This window comes from Scleropages formosus, chromosome 2 (assembly GCF_900964775.1).
Source record: "Scleropages formosus chromosome 2, fSclFor1.1, whole genome shotgun sequence".
Classification (NCBI taxonomy): domain Eukaryota; kingdom Metazoa; phylum Chordata; class Actinopteri; order Osteoglossiformes; family Osteoglossidae; genus Scleropages; species Scleropages formosus.
The window spans coordinates 22,662,814-22,681,629 of NC_041807.1; the positions used below are offsets into that span (position 1 = coordinate 22,662,814).

The 18,816-nt window shown below is 44.5% G+C and overlaps 2 protein-coding genes across 2 annotated transcripts in view; one reads left to right on the forward strand and one right to left on the reverse strand.

Moving 5' to 3' along the window:
- Positions 1 to 1,690: 1,690 nt before the first annotated feature.
- Positions 1,691 to 10,219, reverse strand: nthl1 (nth-like DNA glycosylase 1). The gene is made up of 6 exons (XM_018760265.2): positions 9,746 to 10,219; positions 8,113 to 8,342; positions 7,773 to 7,943; positions 5,094 to 5,253; positions 4,341 to 4,446; positions 1,691 to 3,653 (listed from the first exon to the last, which is right to left on the reverse strand). Exons 1-6 carry the CDS (start codon positions 9,990 to 9,992, stop codon positions 3,314 to 3,316), a joined length of 1,254 nt encoding a protein of 417 aa, XP_018615781.1. The 5' UTR covers positions 9,993 to 10,219; the 3' UTR covers positions 1,691 to 3,313.
- A 254-nt stretch (positions 10,220 to 10,473) lies between these two features.
- The window catches only part of tsc2 (TSC complex subunit 2), a 34,484-nt gene continuing 26,141 nt past the window's right edge, over positions 10,474 to 18,816 (forward strand). The window contains 14 exon segments of the mRNA XM_029259371.1: positions 10,474 to 10,593; positions 11,776 to 11,941; positions 12,119 to 12,205; positions 13,672 to 13,782; positions 14,276 to 14,423; positions 14,589 to 14,706; positions 15,056 to 15,104; positions 15,290 to 15,415; positions 15,589 to 15,662; positions 15,907 to 16,033; positions 16,813 to 16,956; positions 18,038 to 18,175; positions 18,278 to 18,381; positions 18,537 to 18,618. Of these exon segments, the coding sequence (XP_029115204.1) occupies positions 10,535 to 10,593; positions 11,776 to 11,941; positions 12,119 to 12,205; positions 13,672 to 13,782; positions 14,276 to 14,423; positions 14,589 to 14,706; positions 15,056 to 15,104; positions 15,290 to 15,415; positions 15,589 to 15,662; positions 15,907 to 16,033; positions 16,813 to 16,956; positions 18,038 to 18,175; positions 18,278 to 18,381; positions 18,537 to 18,618 (1,533 nt within the window). The 5' untranslated portion in view covers positions 10,474 to 10,534.

Consider the following 18,816-nt stretch of genomic DNA (forward strand, 5'->3'; position numbering starts at 1 on the left):
AGTGCGCTGATGAGCGGGGGCACGAGAGCGAGAGAGTCACAGTGGGGACTGAAACCCACAACCTTCGCGTTGAAAGGCTGCAGCCGTAACCACCACGCCACCGCGTGCTTGAGGTCACTAACTTCGTTATTCGCCAACCAAGTATTCGATTTTGTGAAAACTTGTTCTGTCATTTCTCAAAGCACCTCTTGTATCGTGTCTATCTTCTTCTCTTTTGATGCAGAAAAGTATGATAATAATAAATTCATTTTTGCCACCTCAGTTATTTAGTGCTTGCTTATTTTATTATTATTTATCAGGCACTTTTTCCCAACATACACTGTTTTAACACCGACCTACTTACCATGATTTTCTCATGTATACAGCAAGGTATTTTGTATTTTTTACCGTATCAGCTCAGGCTGAGCACCTTGATCAGCAGGAATGAACATTAGAACTTGGGACTAGAAAGCTGGAGCCCAAACCACTGAGCCAAACCACTACCACCATGTGGTACATATGATTTTTCCCCAGGCTATTTACACACACACACACTTTCTAAACCGCTTGTCCCATATGATACAGGGTCACAGGAAACTGGAGCCCAACCCGGCAACTTAGGGCGCAAGGCTGGAGGGGGAGGGACACACCCAGGATGGGACGCCAGTCTGTCGCAAGGCACCCCCAAGTGGGACTCAAACCCCGGACCTACCGGAGAGCAGGACCCGGTCCAACCCACTGCGCCCCCCAGGCTATTTAGCGAAGACTATTACTGTATGTGATGTAATAAACGCAGCATCATCCTCTGTGTGTGACAGATGCCCCATTATCCAGAAACATCATCTAACTGATATTTGTAGGCTCTCAGTTGAGTGCTGCATAAGACACATACACTGTCTGAAGCTGCTTGTCCCAAACAGGGGTTGTGGCAGACCAGAGCCTAGCCTGGCAACAGAGGGCACAGGGCTGGAGGACGAGGAGGGGACACATCCAGGACAGGATGCCAATCTGGCACAGGGCACCCCAAGCAGGACTTGAACCCCAGACCCCTGGAGAGCAGAACCTGGTCAAACCCGCTGTGCCACTGCACCCCCTGGTGGAACCTTTCAGTTTCATCCCTTGAACCCAGCACTGGGAGTCCCCACAGAGGCCTGGCACACACACAGACACACACACACACACACTCTGATCCCATTCAGCATGACATTTACAGTGAGAAATAAGCACATGTAGCTGAAAAGGGCCACACGGTGAGTCCAGCTCACAGTACCTGTCTGCAATACTCCCCAGATGTGGGTAATGGGTTCGAGAACATTGGCGTGTGCAGAATTTCACCAGGGTGCACTAAACACACCCAGGATGGGTATGTCACTGCGCCATACGTGGATGGTGGATCATGTGTGAAAGACTCCATGACTGGAGAGCCACTGGCCTGTCATTTTACACACAAAACATACAATCATGGTAAATTATAATTTACTATAATTTATTTTTTTATCATTTATAATTTTTCTAATAATATAACATTGTTAATATAATATAATTTATTGAAATTATAATAAAACAACAGTGCATAGAGTGAGGAAAGAATGCCAATTCCACAAAGCAGCCTGAAAACTATTTTAAACACTGTGTTTGTTGTTATAAAGTTGCATTTTTGGCTTTTCACACCACACTGATACCTGAATTTCCTTTGAAATATTATTATATTTACATGATTAAATATTATGATTTTAATATGGTTACTAGTCCCATACTGCCATGTGATCATTTTTCATAATAACACACTTTCAATACACTTACCCTTAATGGAACAATTTTACTGCAGTAAATGAAATAATATTCCACCAGTTAAATTATCAGTTATAATTTGGATCATGTAAGTGTTTCAAGGACCATGGTGAGAAGAAAGGTACAGTACAGCATGTCAACTCTCCCTGTATAATTTCACTCATATTTCAGCACCGGCCAAGAAGACTGAGTTGAGCTGTTAAAGCCCAATGCAAAAAATAAAGCTGTACAATTAATATTTTTGCGTGATTTGGGTGAAATACGCAGTATTTAATGTTTATTTCATACATACCATGCAGTCCCATGCTACTCACCCACATGTTGCATAATCGCTAATTTTAGCATACAAACTCGGCCCTGTTACTTATCGAGAGGGTTTTACTGTGCGGAAGCAATGCCTTCCTTTATTATGGGGAAACTCCACTCATGTGCATGTACTTCAAAAGGTATTGTTTTAAAATAACTGTATATTATACATTGCCAATCACCATTCAAATGACTGCATTATTATTTGTTATTTTTATTTATCTGACCCCCCCAGAAGTTCTCAGAATTTGTTCAGGCATTTTCATATTTAAATATCACAGTATGTTGTTGATAATTTAGTCCTGAACACTGATTTATACATTTTCTTATACATATGTGCATAGGCCTATAATATTCTAGAGCTGGAAGTACATTTCACAGAAATATGCATATATTATTGATTAACTTTATCACATCGCTCGAGGGAGTTTGCAGACATAAAGCCTGCTCCTAAAAATGCAACAAAATGTGTAGTATAATTTATATAATGACACACTGTACAGTGTGTATTGTATGAAGGCCGGGAACACAATTCCATATTTCTCTTCACAACCGTCAGTTTATGATTGTGTTGCCCCCATGTGGTAGTACAGAGACAACATTAAAACTATTAATATAGTCAATTTTAACTGCGATCTTTACATTTCCAATAAACAATTATGGTAATTTGGACGGCGACTTGCGAAATGACTTTGCTCTAACATCGGAGACAATTTTTGTGCGAAGATGCTCTTAGAAAAAAATTGCAAAACTGAACATAAATGCATATAAAAAAGTATTTTTTTTAATAGGTAAAAAGTGAATTTCACCGAGCGTTCAACAGCGCAGGAGGACATATACTCGAAGACACAGTATGGCAACAGCATCAGTTTTAAATGATGAACTCTGAGAGCAAAGAGACCGTTCGGCCACGGTCGACGCTCCAGTGGTCCTGACCGGCGCTTTGCCGAGAATGCCACCACCGGATTAACCCACCGCACCCCGCCTGCATTCGGAAGCAGGACACAGATGGCAGGGCGCCCTCAGCGGGCGCAGCCCACGGTGTGCCCCGAATCAAAGCGGGCGAGGAGGACGGGGAGACGTGGGCGTGTCTGCGCTTAGCCACACGCAGTCCCTCACCAATCCCAAGAGCCCTTTCACCACACACCATGTGGTGGGAAACTGAGTCATAGAGTATAGTATTTTTCTGGTGCGAGATGATCAAAGATCTGTACCGCTGGGAGTAACGTGGTGCAGGTCAAGGAGCATCAGGATCTGGCTTAATGGAGAGCCCCACGGTGCTTTCTCTAGGCGCGACAGCGGCACTGGCTCTGGTCCTCCGTCTTTCAGTCGGGGGGTCTGCAGGCAGGGCCTTTTCGACTTTGATGGCGTGCGAAGGCCGAGGAGAGTCCACCCAAACCCTCGTCTTCCCTCTGGGGGTCTTGCTAGGGCTCAGCTTGAGCTTTTTGCCCGGGGAGGAATGATGGGCTGACGGGCAGCGGTGCTCGTTGAGGCACTCGGAGCACCGGGGGCTCAGCGGCAGACAGACCTGCTGGCCGAAGCCCACCAGCAGCCAGTTGATCTCACTCCAGAGCTCCCTGCAGGAAGATGAGAGAGAGTCTGCTCAGGGTGTGCGTGTGTGTGTGTGTGTGTGTGGGGCAGGCTGCCTATGGAGAGGGGTATGGCATTACATTCCATCACAGCATTCAGGTAAAGTTACAGACATCAGTGTAGCTTAGAGTTACATCTTTCTACTTTTTATTCCTAAACGATTATTTCCGGGGAGAGACAAACATAGACGACACTGGACACACTTCTTCGCATTCATAAAAGGGCGAACACAACAACATATAAGCAGAAAAAGGAACGCACACTCTGTCTATTACTCACTACAGCGCTACAGTGCCATTTTTTTAGTTAAAAAAAAACACAAACAAAAAAAAGCAGTTTTACAGGACCAGATTAGTTCATCCAGCAGGTGGCGTAGTGGTCAGAACTGCTGCATTGAGATCAAACAATACGGATCCCCAATCCTGCTGTATTACCTGTTAAAGGTACTTACCCTAAATTGATGTGGTAAACAGTACCCAGCTTTATAAATGGGTAAATCACTGTCAGCAGCTTAATGTGCAAACCTCACATAACAGTATAAGTCACCTTTGGAGAAAACTGTCAGAAAAGCAATAATAATAATAATAATAATAATAATAATAATAATAATAATAATTTTGGGTCACACACTACGCTACCCAAAGAACATGGTGATCAGTGCCCTGGGACATCACCTGGGCAGCCAGTCTTCCAGCTCCCGCCGGGTGTCTTCAGGGGTCTTGGTCTGGGTCCTCGTCCAGCCCAGCCGATTGGAGATGCGGTGCACATGTGTGTCCACACCTGGAGAGCGCACACGCAAACACGTACGTGAGCATTTACATATACACACCTATATTACGGGGCAACAACTTTTGTTAAAGATGTGAGAATTTAATATCCATTCATACAGCAGGGCCGTTTTTACTGGGTCAACTGCAAGTACCTTGATCAAGGGTTTGTTAGACAGATCAGGGATTCAAATCCATGCACTTCAAGTGCAAAGCGACAGGTCTAACTACTACAATACCTGCTGCTAGTTGAACAAGTGAGGAATTGCTGGGATTGGGTTGACACAGAATATAATGAAAATTATGGCAACAGTCCAAAGAGATTCTGTTGAGGTTCCCCCATAGTGTGTGAGTGACAGAGAGAGCGAGTGTGTTCCACTGATGTATGGATGAGTGACCCGTTGTAAGTAGTGTATCTAGCAGTGTAAGTCACCACGGTGAATAAGGTGTGTGGGCTCGTAACACTATATAGAGTTCGTTGGAAGTCGCTTTAGAGAAAAGGGTCTGCTAAATAAATGTAAACGTAAGTTCAACCGTAACAGAGCGGGAAAATTACGGTAGTTATAAATATGAGAAGATGATGCCCTTTGACCAGGAGGCCTATGACTCGTAGAAGCGGAAACGGGAAAGCGGCATGCGAAGGCGCAGGGGGTGGCATACCGATTCCGGACACGCGATTCCAGGCGATGTCCATGGCCAGGTGAGCCATTTTGGGCCCGACCCCCGGGAGGCGTACAAGCCCCTCGAAGCTGTCTGGAATGTCGCCGCCGTACTCGTCTTGCAGGATGGCCGCGGTCTGCTTGATGTACTTCACCTTGGTCTGCGGGGCCACGCAGAGGGCATCAGTCTCATGTACACTAGCTAATCAGTGGTGCTTTCCTTACACACTGCTTCCAAACCCTAGTAATCAACACACACACACACACACACACACACACACTTTCTGAACCGCTTGTCCCATACGGAGTCACAGGGAGCCGGAGCCTAACCCGGCAACTCAGGGCGTAAGGCTGGAGGGGGAGGGGACACACCCAGGATGGGACGCCAGTCCATCACAAGGCACCCTAAGCGGGACTTGAACCCCAGACCCACCGGAGAGCAAGACTCAGTCCAACCCACTGCACCACTGCGCCCCCCCTAGTAATCAACACATGCAAAGTTATTCATTTCACTGTAAAATTCAAGCTTCCCAGGATAACAAGAACCTGCTTGCAAAGCGAATTCTGGTATAAACAGCTCCTTGTTATCATTCATTAAGATGGGAAAAGCAAAGAACGCGTTTCGGATTCTGCCGTCGACAAGCGGATATTCGTAAGGAGTGCATTCTGTTCTTCCTTTGCTGTGCCTTTTTCTAAATTCTGACATTTATCATGAATTTCTTAGCTTTACAGTTTGAATCTAATATACTTTTTTCTTTATTGGAAGCTGCGTAAAGAAGCTGTTTTTAAATATAAATACTGTATATAAATATTTATTTAATCATATCCTATATAAAATAAAGAGATGGGCACAGTGGTGCAGCAGGTTTGACTGGGTCCTGCTCTGCGGTGGGTCTGGGGTTCAAGTCCCACTTAGGGTGCCCTGTGGCGGATTAGTGTCCCGTCCTGGGTGTGTCCCCTCCCACTCCAGCCTTACGCCCTGTGTTGCCGGGTTAGGCTCCGGCCCCCCGTGACCCTGTATAGGACAAGCGGTTATGGATGATGTGTGATGTGTATATAAAATAAAGATTATTATTATTAAAACTCTGTCTAACAGGCCATTCTTGTGCATCATTTGTGGTAAAAGAGTAAATTAAGCCACGCAAACACATTTGTATCGATATTGCCTTTCAAGGGAATTCCATACATTTCATCACTTCAAGTTTTAAACGAACAGGTAAGGCTTTCCTTTGCCTGTCTGCCTTTTCAACATCTTTCAGAACTTTCCCTGCAGCTTTTTTGAACTTTCTGGCTAATTATTATGACAAAAGATGAGAGAAAGCCACAAGATTTTTGGGAGATGCTTGTGGGGCACTTATTTTGAAATGGAATTTCTCTTCTTGTAAATTGTTTCTCACGAGTTAATCGTTTGTTATGGAAATATAGGGTATACACATAGTACACTCCTTAGGAATTTTCATGATAGGAGTGCTTATTACGCAAAGGAGGATGGCACTGTGTACTAGTGTATTGTAACTTCACAATAATACCAAATCATAATAAACCAAATCAAGACCAAATATTGTTTACATAAAGATTATATTAAATCTTAAAAAAAAAAAGCAAAGAAATTTTTCCGGTCAGTTTTTCAAGTTCAACTCACTCAGAGCGCTTAAATATCTCTGAAATATTGTACAATCTGGCTTCCAATGGCTGTTGAACAAATATTATTGAGAAACCCAAGAGCTCACCTGCCGTAACACCTGCTTGTGTAGCGGTTAGCGCTACTGCCTTTAGACCCAAAGGTCGTAGGTTCGAGCCTCACCTCCGGCTGTAGTACCCTTGAGCACGTACCCCAAATTGCTTGAGTAAAATCACCCACCCGTATAAACGGGTAAATAATTGTAACCTTAAAAGTGTAAGTCGCTTTGGAGAAAAGCGTCAGCTAAATGAATAAATATAAATAATGGTGTAAAATCAAAGCAATTTAAACTGGACATATACCTATGGTCTCGATGGAACCATCAAGCTCCGCAATGATGGAAAATAAACCTGTTTTCTGCCAAACAGTAATACAGATGCTCCTCGGCTTACGATGGAGAGCTGGCGACAGACATTCAGTAGAAACCGTACTTTGACTTTTGAATTTCGATTTTTTTTTTTCCCTCCCCCCCGGGCAAGCCACATGTGGGGCGATACTCTCTCGCGATGCTGGGCAGCGGCAGTGACCTGCATCTTCCTTTTTGTCACGCAGTCGCTATACAGATACCCCCTGCATCTACGTTGTGTTTTGTGCGTCCATGATGTCACAGAAACACCCATCCGTGTCTCCTGCTACCGGTGCGAAGAAGAAGAGTTGAAGAGGAAGAGTTACTCTTGAGGAGAAACTCGCGATAATTGCCCAGCAGGAAGGCGACAAGTCCGTAATGGCCATCGCGCGTATACCAGGCTATGATGTTCGGTAGGGTTAGGCGTATTAAATGCATTTTCATCTTACGATATTTCCGACTTACGATGGGTTTCGCGGAACGTAAACCCATCGTAAGTCGGGGGCCACCTGTCCGAACGCACCTGCCGTCCTATTCACCGAGAAGCTGAGCAGGAAACACAGGCCTCGGCTCCTCGTTCATTTCCGTTTCTCCCTTTCCTTCGTGAGCCACGGTTAGGTGCGCGTGTGGAACTATCGCGGCGAGTGCGTTACCCTCCAAAAGCCCACTGGGTAGATGAGTTTCCCCAGCGTGTCGTCGTCCATCCTCAGCACGCTCTCCACCGTCAGCCCGTGTTCCCTGAGCTTCCGCATGGCCGCTGCCGTCACGTGGTCCTTGGTCTGGCTGGACAGCATGAGGGAAACTAGCACATGATAGCGTCCCACCTGGGGGGGGGGAAGAAGGGGTCGGATAAAGCTGACGTCCTTGTGGAAACGTCCCGCTTCTCATGTCTACCTCGTGGTTCTAATTTACACAATCTTGACCATTCGGTTACCACGGAAACGGAATTCACATACACTAGGATTACCCCCTGTCCCGCCGACATCGAAGTACCTCGGGAGAAGCGTGGGAGTCGTAGCACTTTTCCGCTCCCATGTGGTCAACGGGGGCGTCTCTGCGGCTCCTCATCTCCCGGATGTTGTCCAGCTGCCTCCTCCAGTCGGGAGGCTCCCGCCGCTCCTTTTTGGGATCGCTCTCCTCATACTGCACCTTCACGTGACCTCTCCTGGGGGGGGCCCCGCAGCTTCGCATCCCCTCCGTCCTGCTGCCTGACCTCCCAGTCGCTGAGGGCACAAAGACATTGGCTTTCAGGGTGAAAGTGACGCGACAACAAGCAGCGCAATGTCAAAGATCACCCAAAAGGGGGCGCGATGGTTAAGGCTGTTGCGTTGCAAGATGAAGGACCTGGGTTTAAATGTCACTCCTGAGCAAGGTAATTACAGTGAACTGATAAAGTAAAAATTACATGGCTCTAAAGAGGGGTGAATCGCTGTTAAGTATTTTAGCGTACACACCACACATTGTAAGTCACTTTGGAAAAAGGTGTCAGAGAAACATAAATTTGTAACGTACAGCAAAAACCATAGAAGGGTCTCTCACAAAAGATGAAGAGATTAACGTAGGATATATGAGTACACAACACGCAAGTCCAGGTACCATGGGCGTTATGTGATCTGCACCCCTACTAAACGTAATATGTTCATACAATATAATATTATGTATATATACTGTATATATATATAATAATGGAATGTGTTCTTATGTTTGTGGGTAAAATTAAAAACTGATGGATACTGTATATAAATGTAACTATAAAGGTAACAGCTCACAATGAAAAAACAAATACACTATTACAAGGCTTGGCATTTTTTACTTATTAGATTTACCCTTACACATACCCAAAAATATATGATCGCTCTCTCAAATGCATACATTTAGAGCACGTTTTATTTCGAAACATATTGCAGTATTCTTTTTCTTACGGAAGAGGCATCAAATTTACATTCTGCATTAACTTGAAATGATAACGTTTCAGCAGCTATTTGGATTGATGAGAAAGTCATTTTACTGTACATACATGAAAAATAAATACAAATAACTGCTGTTTTACACATTCATTTAGCAGACACTTTTCTCCAAAGCAACTTACAATGGATACTATGTAGTATTACTAACCCACACACCTTATTCACCGTGGTGACTTACACTGCTAGATACACTACTTATATATACTGGCTCACTCAATGAAACACATTCTCTCTCTGTCACTCACACACTATGGGGGAACCTAACCAGCATGTCTTTGAACTGTGGGAGGAAACCAGAGCACCCGGAGGAAACCCAAGCAGACACGGGGGGAGAACATGCAAACTCCACACAGACTGACTGGGGATCGAACCCACGTCCTGTTGTACCACCCAGGTGATGTAAGACAGCACCGCGACCCGCTGTGCCACCGTGCCGTTGCTATTGGTGATATCATAAGTATTATTATAACATCAATCATTGTTAAATACAAAACATAAACAAATCAGCGTTACTTATGCTGATACAGATTAATATTTGTTATGACTGTTGTTATGAGCGTTATTTTATTCCAAACACCACCACCACAACCAGCTGCAGCAACAACAAATCTGAATCATCGCACACATCATGATTTAATCATAATGATCATGTCATCGACCTTCCAACACTGGCAACAGCTGTTTTCCACCCGTTCTCTGGAAGCGCCGATCCGGCTCTGCGATGCTGCGCTCCTCACTCTCCTGCTTCACTGCTCCCTTCGCATGATCCTCCGCCTCCTTCTCGAGGTCTCCACGCTTTGTGAGTTCGGCGCCCTTCGAACCCACAGCCCTGGTGCGGACGCCTCTGCGCGCGCTCCGGCTCAGCACACTCGCGCTGCTCTTCCCGATGAAGTACGGCGAGGACATCTTAACGCATTATTAACTACAGCACACACGGGCCGCGGAGGGTGCGCCACTAATCGTCGGTTAATTTAAACATATTAAATGTAATAACATCTCCAAGTTGCTCAGAAAGTATGCGACAGTCCCCCAAAATCTTTAACCTCCTACTTACACACATGGACTCTTAAAAAACTGCAAATACAAACAGCCCCGTAAACCGGGAAATGTTTGACCGGAAGTGTATATGGCTTTAGTTTTTAGTATTAGTTGTCCAGACACAAGTGACGGGAATGACAAAAATGTGAAACTGGAAATATATATTTTTTATTACCGAAATCACATGTTTAAGTTTTTATTATTTCTATTGTGCATGCGAGCCCTGCAGACTACAAATCATAGTAACGCCTAAAACTACAAAACCCGGCAGCCTTAAAGAGGCGGGGGGGGGGTGGTGATGTTTTTGACGGAAGTTGGGCCAGTCATCAATTATGACTTCCGGCTGTAAAGAGGCTGACTGGGAATGGACGGGATAGCATAATGCATGGACGCTGACATACAAGCTGTTTATGAATAAGTATCTTTCTTTCTGTTCCAATGACTTTACCTGCAGACACACGTTGAGAAGGTGAGAGTCGGTTGTTAAATATGAAGCTCAAAACGTGTTCGTGGTAAACACGTGATATGTTTTATTTTATTTACTCTGCAGAGTGCGTGTGTGTCGCAGTGAGTGAGGCAGAGAGAGAACCGCTCTGGCATTTCGTGTTACACAATTATGAATTACCGATTATATTTTTTTTTTTTGCTTTTCGTCTTATATTCCCTCAAAACGCGCGTTTGCAAAAACAGAGATGCCACTGATAACAGACAGTTTACAAAATAGTTTTAAGCTCGAGGCCTCAGTGGTCAGTATGTTTTGTTAACCTGGGTTGGGGGGAAAAAAAAAAACCAGGCTGAAGTGTGCAAATATATTTTTTGCAGAAGTGTGAGGCCTTGTCTCATCATGAGCTCGTGACTGCTGTAGTGTGGGGGAGGGGGGGGGGGGTGAAAACTTAAAAAAAATCAAGGGTGGCTCACCTCTGGACTGTAGGAACCACCTTTGAATGTGAGTGACACCTTTCAGATGGTTAACCTTGTGTGTGGGTGGCTGTCTGAGGTTATGGCAGTTAAGTGTAGTGGAACATCCTATACAGCTTGCTTTGGGCGCACATTTCAGAAGGAGAGCAGCAGCCGCACGCTTCGTCTTGAGCTGTGCTGAACTTAGTGTGTGTGAAGCTGTCTTATATAATAAACTCGTCCCATGTGTAGAAATTTTGCCTGAAGCTGGTACGCCACGTCCTCTGCTTAAGTGGCAAGTGTATTCGCAACTTGTTTTGTTTGTAACCTCAAAGTGACTTTTTTTCCCCGACACTACGCAATCGATGAAAGCTTAGGCTCTGTAAGAATCGTGCTTAGAGGTATGATAGATAAATATTTTTTATTTAAGAATTTGGAGGTGATTATAGCTACTTTAAAAATCCAAAAACTCCTCAAATGTTTAACATTTTTTGATTTTCTCTGGATTTTCAGCTTTCTTTATCTCTACATTTATTTCCATGGTAATAATTTGTTCAACAGATAGTTAAATTAAGGTAGCCCCACTGTACAAATTGGATAAGTAGGGGAAAAAAATGCAGGTTAAAATAAACAGGAAAATGTTTATCTTTGGAAATTTGCAACTCGACTCCTCATGGTACAGAGTTCTAGTGTAGTCTGATGCATGTGTCTGCAATTCTTGTATGTACCGATTGTGTCTGTCCTGCGCCCCAAGCCTCTGTATGAGCTCCTCTCCGGCCGCCAGCATGCACAAGCAGCAGAGCAAAGAGTCCCTGAAGGACAGGGTGAAAGGGATTTTTGGCCTTGGACCTTCGCGTATCCCCACTAAGCAGACGGAGAGCAAGCCCTCTGAGTTCATCATCACTCAGGACATACTGAAGGTAACTCTACAGTCTGTCCCTTGGCTGTGTTGAAGGAGCAAGACCAACAGGCTGCTGGAGCTAACGTTTTTGGCAGTGCGGTCTGTCTTAAGTGCCTGTGCTACACAGAACAATTCCCACTGATGATGGAGAAATGATGAGAATGATGGTTATTGCTCTCCATTCTCTCTTCCTTAGGAGCTCAGTCTGGAGTGTGGACTGCACAACAGAATCCGGGTCATCAATCATGTGTGTGAGTTGGCCAAGACAAAGAAGTTTGAGGAGGTGAGAAGTTCGGGCTCTGTGCGTGCTGCCTTGGTTCTTTCACTGTGATGGTTGGCTGAGAGAGAGAATAAAGTAGGAAACAACTAAACTCCCATACCCGGTGCAGAGGACTGATGACGCTGATGGAGCCCAGTAATTCTTATCTTATTCTATTGTGGTCATTGTTAATACTGATTAAAATGAAATTGAACAGTGTCCTAGCAGAGGTGGTGTAGCAAGTGGTCTGTGGGTTGAAATGTGGTTCACTCTGTGTGGCGTTTATCTTGTCCTTCCTGCACTTCACCGTAAAGATTTCCTCTCACAGTCCAAAGACATGTTTCAGTTGAGCTGGTGACTCTGAATTGCTCTTATTCTGTGTGTGAGTGAATTAGTGTGTGATTGTCATGCATTGGACTGGCGTCCTGTCCAGGGTGTACTCTCTCACTTATGTTTCCAAAACTGCCACATCCCTACATTAGGTTATTGTTGCTGGATGAATGAATGTCCTCGAATGTGTCGTACCTACAGTCTGACTGTCCCTGGAATCTTTGTAGCAGTAGCCGGCACGGTGGCAGAGTGAGATGGGCTGCTGTTTCACAGCACCTGGGTGGTGCAAGAGGGCGTGGGTTTGATACCCGCTCAGTATGTGTGGAGTTTGCATGTTCTCCCTGTGTCTGCGTGGGTTTCCTCCCACAGTCCAAAGACATGCTGTTCAGGTTCTCCCGTAATGTGTGTCCCCCACTGATGTATGGATGAGTGACTTACACTGCTAGATACACTACTTACAGTAAGTCACCTTGGTGAATAAGGTGTGTGCGCTGATAACACTACATAGTTTGTTGGAAGTTGCTTTGGAGAAAAGTGTCTGCTAAATAAGTAAATATAGATGATTGTCAATGTAATCACAGCCAAAATTAGACAGCTGGAGAAACAAAATTCCTGTACGAAACACCCATATTTATTCATTTAGGAAACTCTTTTCTCCAAAACTACTTCCAGTGAACACTATATAGTAATATCAGCCTGTTGCTTATTCACCAAGGTGTCTTACAGTTCTATATACACTACTTATGAGTCAATAATCCATACACCAGTGAAATATGCACATTTTCTCTCTCTCACACACACACACATACACATACACACACACACACGTGTGATTTCAGGGTCCCCAATCCACCTGAAGAAACTGCAGCACCAGGAGAAAACCCATGCAGGCACACGGAAAACATGCAGACTCCACACAGACTAAGTGGGGGGTTGAACCCATGTCATTATGTACCACCCAGGTGCTGTGAGACACCAACGGTACTCGCCGGTGGCATAGTGTTTGAAGACTGGGGCGTGTAACTAAATGTTTGTGGTTTATATTTTTTATGCTTTTGTACTCTTGAAATGTGTTAAGTGCAGGAGTGAAGCTGTACAGACTACTGCTGGTGCACAGAAACAGGTTTGTGTGCTCAGGGTATTGCTGCTTTTCTTTGCAGAATGCAGTGGAGGCAGTCTGGAAGGCTGTGGATGACATGCTGCAGCCGGAGCAGCCAGTCGAGGCCCGACGCGCTGTGTTACAGCTGCTGCGAGCCATCATCCATGGACAAGTAAGCGCCTCCTGCTGACTCAGCATGGCACTTCTTTGCCCTGCTTGTTTACCGTTCCTGTTTTTACTGTTGTCCACAGCAAGCCTTGTAAACTGCTAGTTAATATCACCCCTCTTTTTGAAAGCAGGACATGAAATTGATGCAAGTTTCTTGGTGTAATTGCATAACTCTTGATCCAATCTAATTGTACTGTAATTGTTTTTTCAGGCTGACAGTCGAAGTGTTTCCCCCACCCCCCCACAGCAAAACAATATAGTTCTGTGTTTATAACTTGGGCTGTGACACTAATCAAAATATGTGGAAGTCACTATGGATTTAGCAGTTTTTCATGTTCATGCATGGGCACCAAGGTTGGTTCTCTGTTGGGACAGAGAAACATTGCCGGAGGAGTTGGGCTGTTTTTCATATTCAGTATAGTGAGTTAAAAGTCATGTTACATATTGAACTTAACAGGATGGTTTTCTGCTTTACTTGTCCAATCTTCATGCTGTAGGGTGAGAGACTTGGCCCACTCCGTGCCTACTTCTTCAAGGTCATTAAAGACTACTACCCTTTGAGTGAGGACCTAGCGGACCGCTTAGAGGTGTTCAAAGCACTTACAGAGAACGGGAAGGACATTACCTACCTGGAGGAGGACATAGGTGGGTCCTCTATTTTTATGGCTGACTTCTTGGGGTGCCGTACCTGTGTGATTTTAGTTCTTCCCCCATTGTGTCAGTGCTGGTCTTCTCTACCCTTGATCATGTTGAACTGTTGACCTTTCTGATCTGTTCCTACCACGCTGCCCTTGTCCTTTCTATACACAGCTGTTTTTGTGCAACTCTGGATGAATGTTGGCCTGACCTCAGACTTCCTTCATGTGCTTGTCAACCTGGTCAAGTTCAACAGCTGTTACCTGGACCAGAACGTCTCTGATATGGTCCTGTAAGACAGCCTCTCCTTATTTGCACACATGCACTTATTACCCATTTCTTGCTGTTGTACGGTGTTTTCGGTCAGCTTCAGAATTATTTGCAATCTTTGTGGAAAATTTGCAAAAGTTAACATATAAAATGAAACACGCATGCAGTAGGTGATACTTTTGGACTTGCATACATGGGGAAACCATTTACTTCTAACACTGTTTTTTCCAAACTTTTCTTACACTACATTTTTTCTGCAAAACACAGGTTTCAAAGTCTGCACTCCTGAAGAATATTTAAAAGCAAATAAATTGTCGTGGTCTGAAATCATTAGTGTCGTCGTCTTGATAATTTATGTATCTTTTGTATAGGAAAATATGTCTGCTGTGCAACCGGACCACTTCCTCCACAGACATAGAGGTACTGTGACATTCCCAGATGTTCAGTGGTGTTTCTGTAAAGCACTTCTTTCATCTATTGTTTGGACCTTCTGCCGCCTTCGGTAGATGCTTCTCTCTCGGAGAGTGTGCCCTGTCTATTTGAATCCCCTCAACAAAGGAAGCTAATGTCTAACTGTTCTCTGGCCTTCTCCTGCCCTCCATCAGGTGGCACTGCAGGTGTTGGATGCAGTTGTGTGCTACAACTGTCTGCCCTCAGACTCCTTGCCCAGCTTCATCATCACTCTGTGTCGCACGGTCAATGTCAAGGAGTTTTGTGAATCCTGTTGGAAGGTGAGTGCCCGTCTCATTGAAGGATGTCTTTCCTAGACCCTTTCCCTTCAGTCTCATCCAACACAGCATTGGGTTTCTTGATAATGCGTTTTCTCCCCACCACACCCCTTGCTGCCTAAGCTTGTTCGACGCGTTGAGTTCCATTTGTGCCCCTTTTTTTTTTCTCTCCGCAGCTGATGCGGAAGGTCCTAGGGACACACCTGGGACACAGCGCGATTTACACCATGTGCCGGTTAATGGAAGATAGGTTTGTCCCTACAGTGCCCCTTACAGTGGTGCTTTATATTTACCTTTACTTCATCTACAGTTGTACTTAGCAATGTTTTACCCAAAGCCAAATGCACTTGTGATGCTCTTCTCACTTGTAGAGCATGATGTGTTTTAACAATTTGATTTTTTTTTAGCCAGTCTGTTCTTTTCAGTTGAGCTACAGCTGAATTACTGAAATTTGAATAGCATGACTGATACTCTCCCCTCTCTACATCACCCAGGGCTTATATGGAGGATGCTGCTCTGCTGCGAGGTGCGGTTTTTTTTGTTGGGATGGCACTGTGGGGTGCACACAGGCTATCAGCACTTAAGAACACACCCACGCTGGTTCTACCCTCCTTCTACAAGGTGAGGTGATGCCTCTTAGTACCGTTATCTTTGTCTCTTGCTTTTTTCCAAGGAAATGTACAATGTCAGGTTTAGCTGGGCAATTTTAACTATCAGTTCTGGTTAAGTACTTTGGTCAAGGGTATTACAGCAGGAGGTTGCATTCATACTGGAGTCCTTAAGTTGCACTGTTGTATCTATTGCCTCTGTCATTGTCATCCAGTATGTCTAATTGCCAATGTTTTGAACTACCTGAGAACTATGGTGCCACTTGGTAGAATGGTGGATAAGGACATGCAACTGGTGATCATAATTTGTCTATTCTGAGTTTTGTGCACCCACTTAAGCGATGAACATCGATGCATAAAATGGAAACAAACTACGTTTACTGAAAACTCAGGTCTGCAACTATGTCTTTCCTAATGTAATGCACAAATTGTATTTTCTCTGAGATGTACATCGCTTTGGAGAAAAGCATCTGCTAAATTAATAAATATAACTAACTTGAAGGTGGTTGGCCCAAGTCCCAGGAGGGTTCCCTGCAGAAATATTGCTGTAAATTCTGTGTTATCTTGTGGTGGTGTCAGTGACCTGTTATATAATGAATTTTTGTCCAAGGATGAAATGAGGATTAGATCAGACCTCAGATCTTTTATGTAATGTGATCTTGTAGCTTTGACATGATTTCCTTGTTCACACTGAGTAAAGGGGGAGATTCAGCAAGTTGCTTGCTGATCATTAATGGAAAAATGGTGCTGACTATGATTATACCTGATTTCTTTGTGCCCAATCTCTGCTAGGCCATGACTTGCCCCAACGAGGTAGTCTCCTATGAGATTGTGCTCTCCGTTACCCGGCTGATCAAGAAATATGGCAGGGAGCTGCAGGTGGTCACCTGGGACATTCTGCTCCGTATCATCGAGAGGCTTCTGCAGCAGATCCAGGTGGGCTCGCCTGGCGGGGTGGGGGGTGGGGGGGGGGGGGGGGGGGGGGGGGGCTGTATTGTAGAGATGAATAGCTTGACCACAGGTGTGACAGGTACTGAAAGAAGTTGGAAATGTTCATAATTACAAGTGTTTAGGCAAACTGGCCATGTGGGCACATAGGTGAGCATGAATATTAACAAGCAGGTGGAAGGCAAGTGAACAAGCTGAAGGAATTTCAAAGTAATGCAGGCAGTTCATGAGCTCTAGCGTATGTGATTTGTGACCTGGACTTAAAATGGATGTTCCATTAATCCTATATCATTTTTGAGTCCCAACATTTTGTCATAACACCTAATGATGACCTGCTGTGGTATAACATCGCTGAGCACGCTACCAAAAGGTCCCACATCTAATACTGACTCAGTGTGTGGGTGTCTGGCTTAGATTGAATTTTGTCTACAAAACTTTTTAATTCCCTTAAAACTACTTTTTATTTTAATTTGCCATTTAAAATTTAGTAACTGTTGGGTACTGTGAAGAAAAAGCAAAAGACAACAGATTTAGAGATGAAAATACTGAAATTAGTTGGAAAAATATAGTCTATTACACAATGTAGCATTCTTATATTCATTCATTTACCAGACACTTTTGTCCAAAGTGATTTATATCTCAGCAAAAATGCAATTTATGCATTACATTAAGAGAAGGAGACATAGCTGCAGACATGAGTCTCAAGCAAACCTAGTTTACCTACCACTTGCTGCACCGAGGTTCATTGATCGAGTAGGTGCATAAAACACAGGATAGACAAAATTCTTGTCTGTCTTGTCATTCTTGCAACATAATGGTTTATAATATAAAGGGACTTTGGACTTGCAATGAAGTCTACTTGGGTACAGAACCTTATTGTAAGATGAGGACCGACCACCTAGTGTGTGGAAGTCGTAAAAATGAGTAATCCGGGAAATTAATAGGAAGAAACCCAGAGGAGCCCATCGGCTCAACTTTGCAGAGATGAGCTAGGATTTCAAAAGGTGAGAGGTGAGTACCTGGAGGGTGCAGCTCACTGATGGTAGGGTCACCTGTTTTTGCCCACCAGACGACTGGGAGCCATGAGCTGAAGACCATTGTTCATGAACTCCTAACCACTGTGGAGGAGCTGTATGAGCAGAATGGCTACCATGGCTCTTCAGAGCGCTTCTTTGCGCTTGTGGAGAAGTGTTCTGACAAGCGGCCCGTGAGTTCCCTTTAGCTATTTCTTGCGCCTCCATCTCTGTGTCCTGTGTTCTTTGTTTTTGGGCTGTCACAGCAATATTATTCTGTTGTGGTGTGTTCACAGGAATCATCTGTGCTGACGCTCATCTCTTACCGAGCCCAGTCCATCCAGCCGGCAAAGGATGGCTGGATCCAGAGTTTACACAGGCTGGTGGAAAAGTTCTTCAGGTAATGTGGCACGTAACACACTTATGTCTGTGTAAACAGTCTTCCACAGAAGGATTTAAGGCTATTTCAAACTATACTTTCAAGTACAAACAGAAAGAAAAGTTAGCAGGGTTTCTGCATCATTGAATTACTAGCACTTTCCCTGTCTTCAGCAGGAATGAAAGCCGCAGCGCTATCAGGATCAAAGTGCTGGACGTCCTCTCGTTTGTCTTAAGCATCAACCGTCAGATCTATGAGGTCAGTGGTCAGATGTGAAGTCTACTGTGACAGAAGGTGGGATCTGGTGCTGTTGCATGACAGCAAGCTGAAAAGTGGATGAAGAGTCTGCAAAGCCACAGAGGACATGTTTAATATCATTTTCCCAGAATTGCTGTTGAGCAAGAAGCTGAAATGTAACTGGAGAGCACTTGCAGAGCTCCTCTTTGTCATCATTAC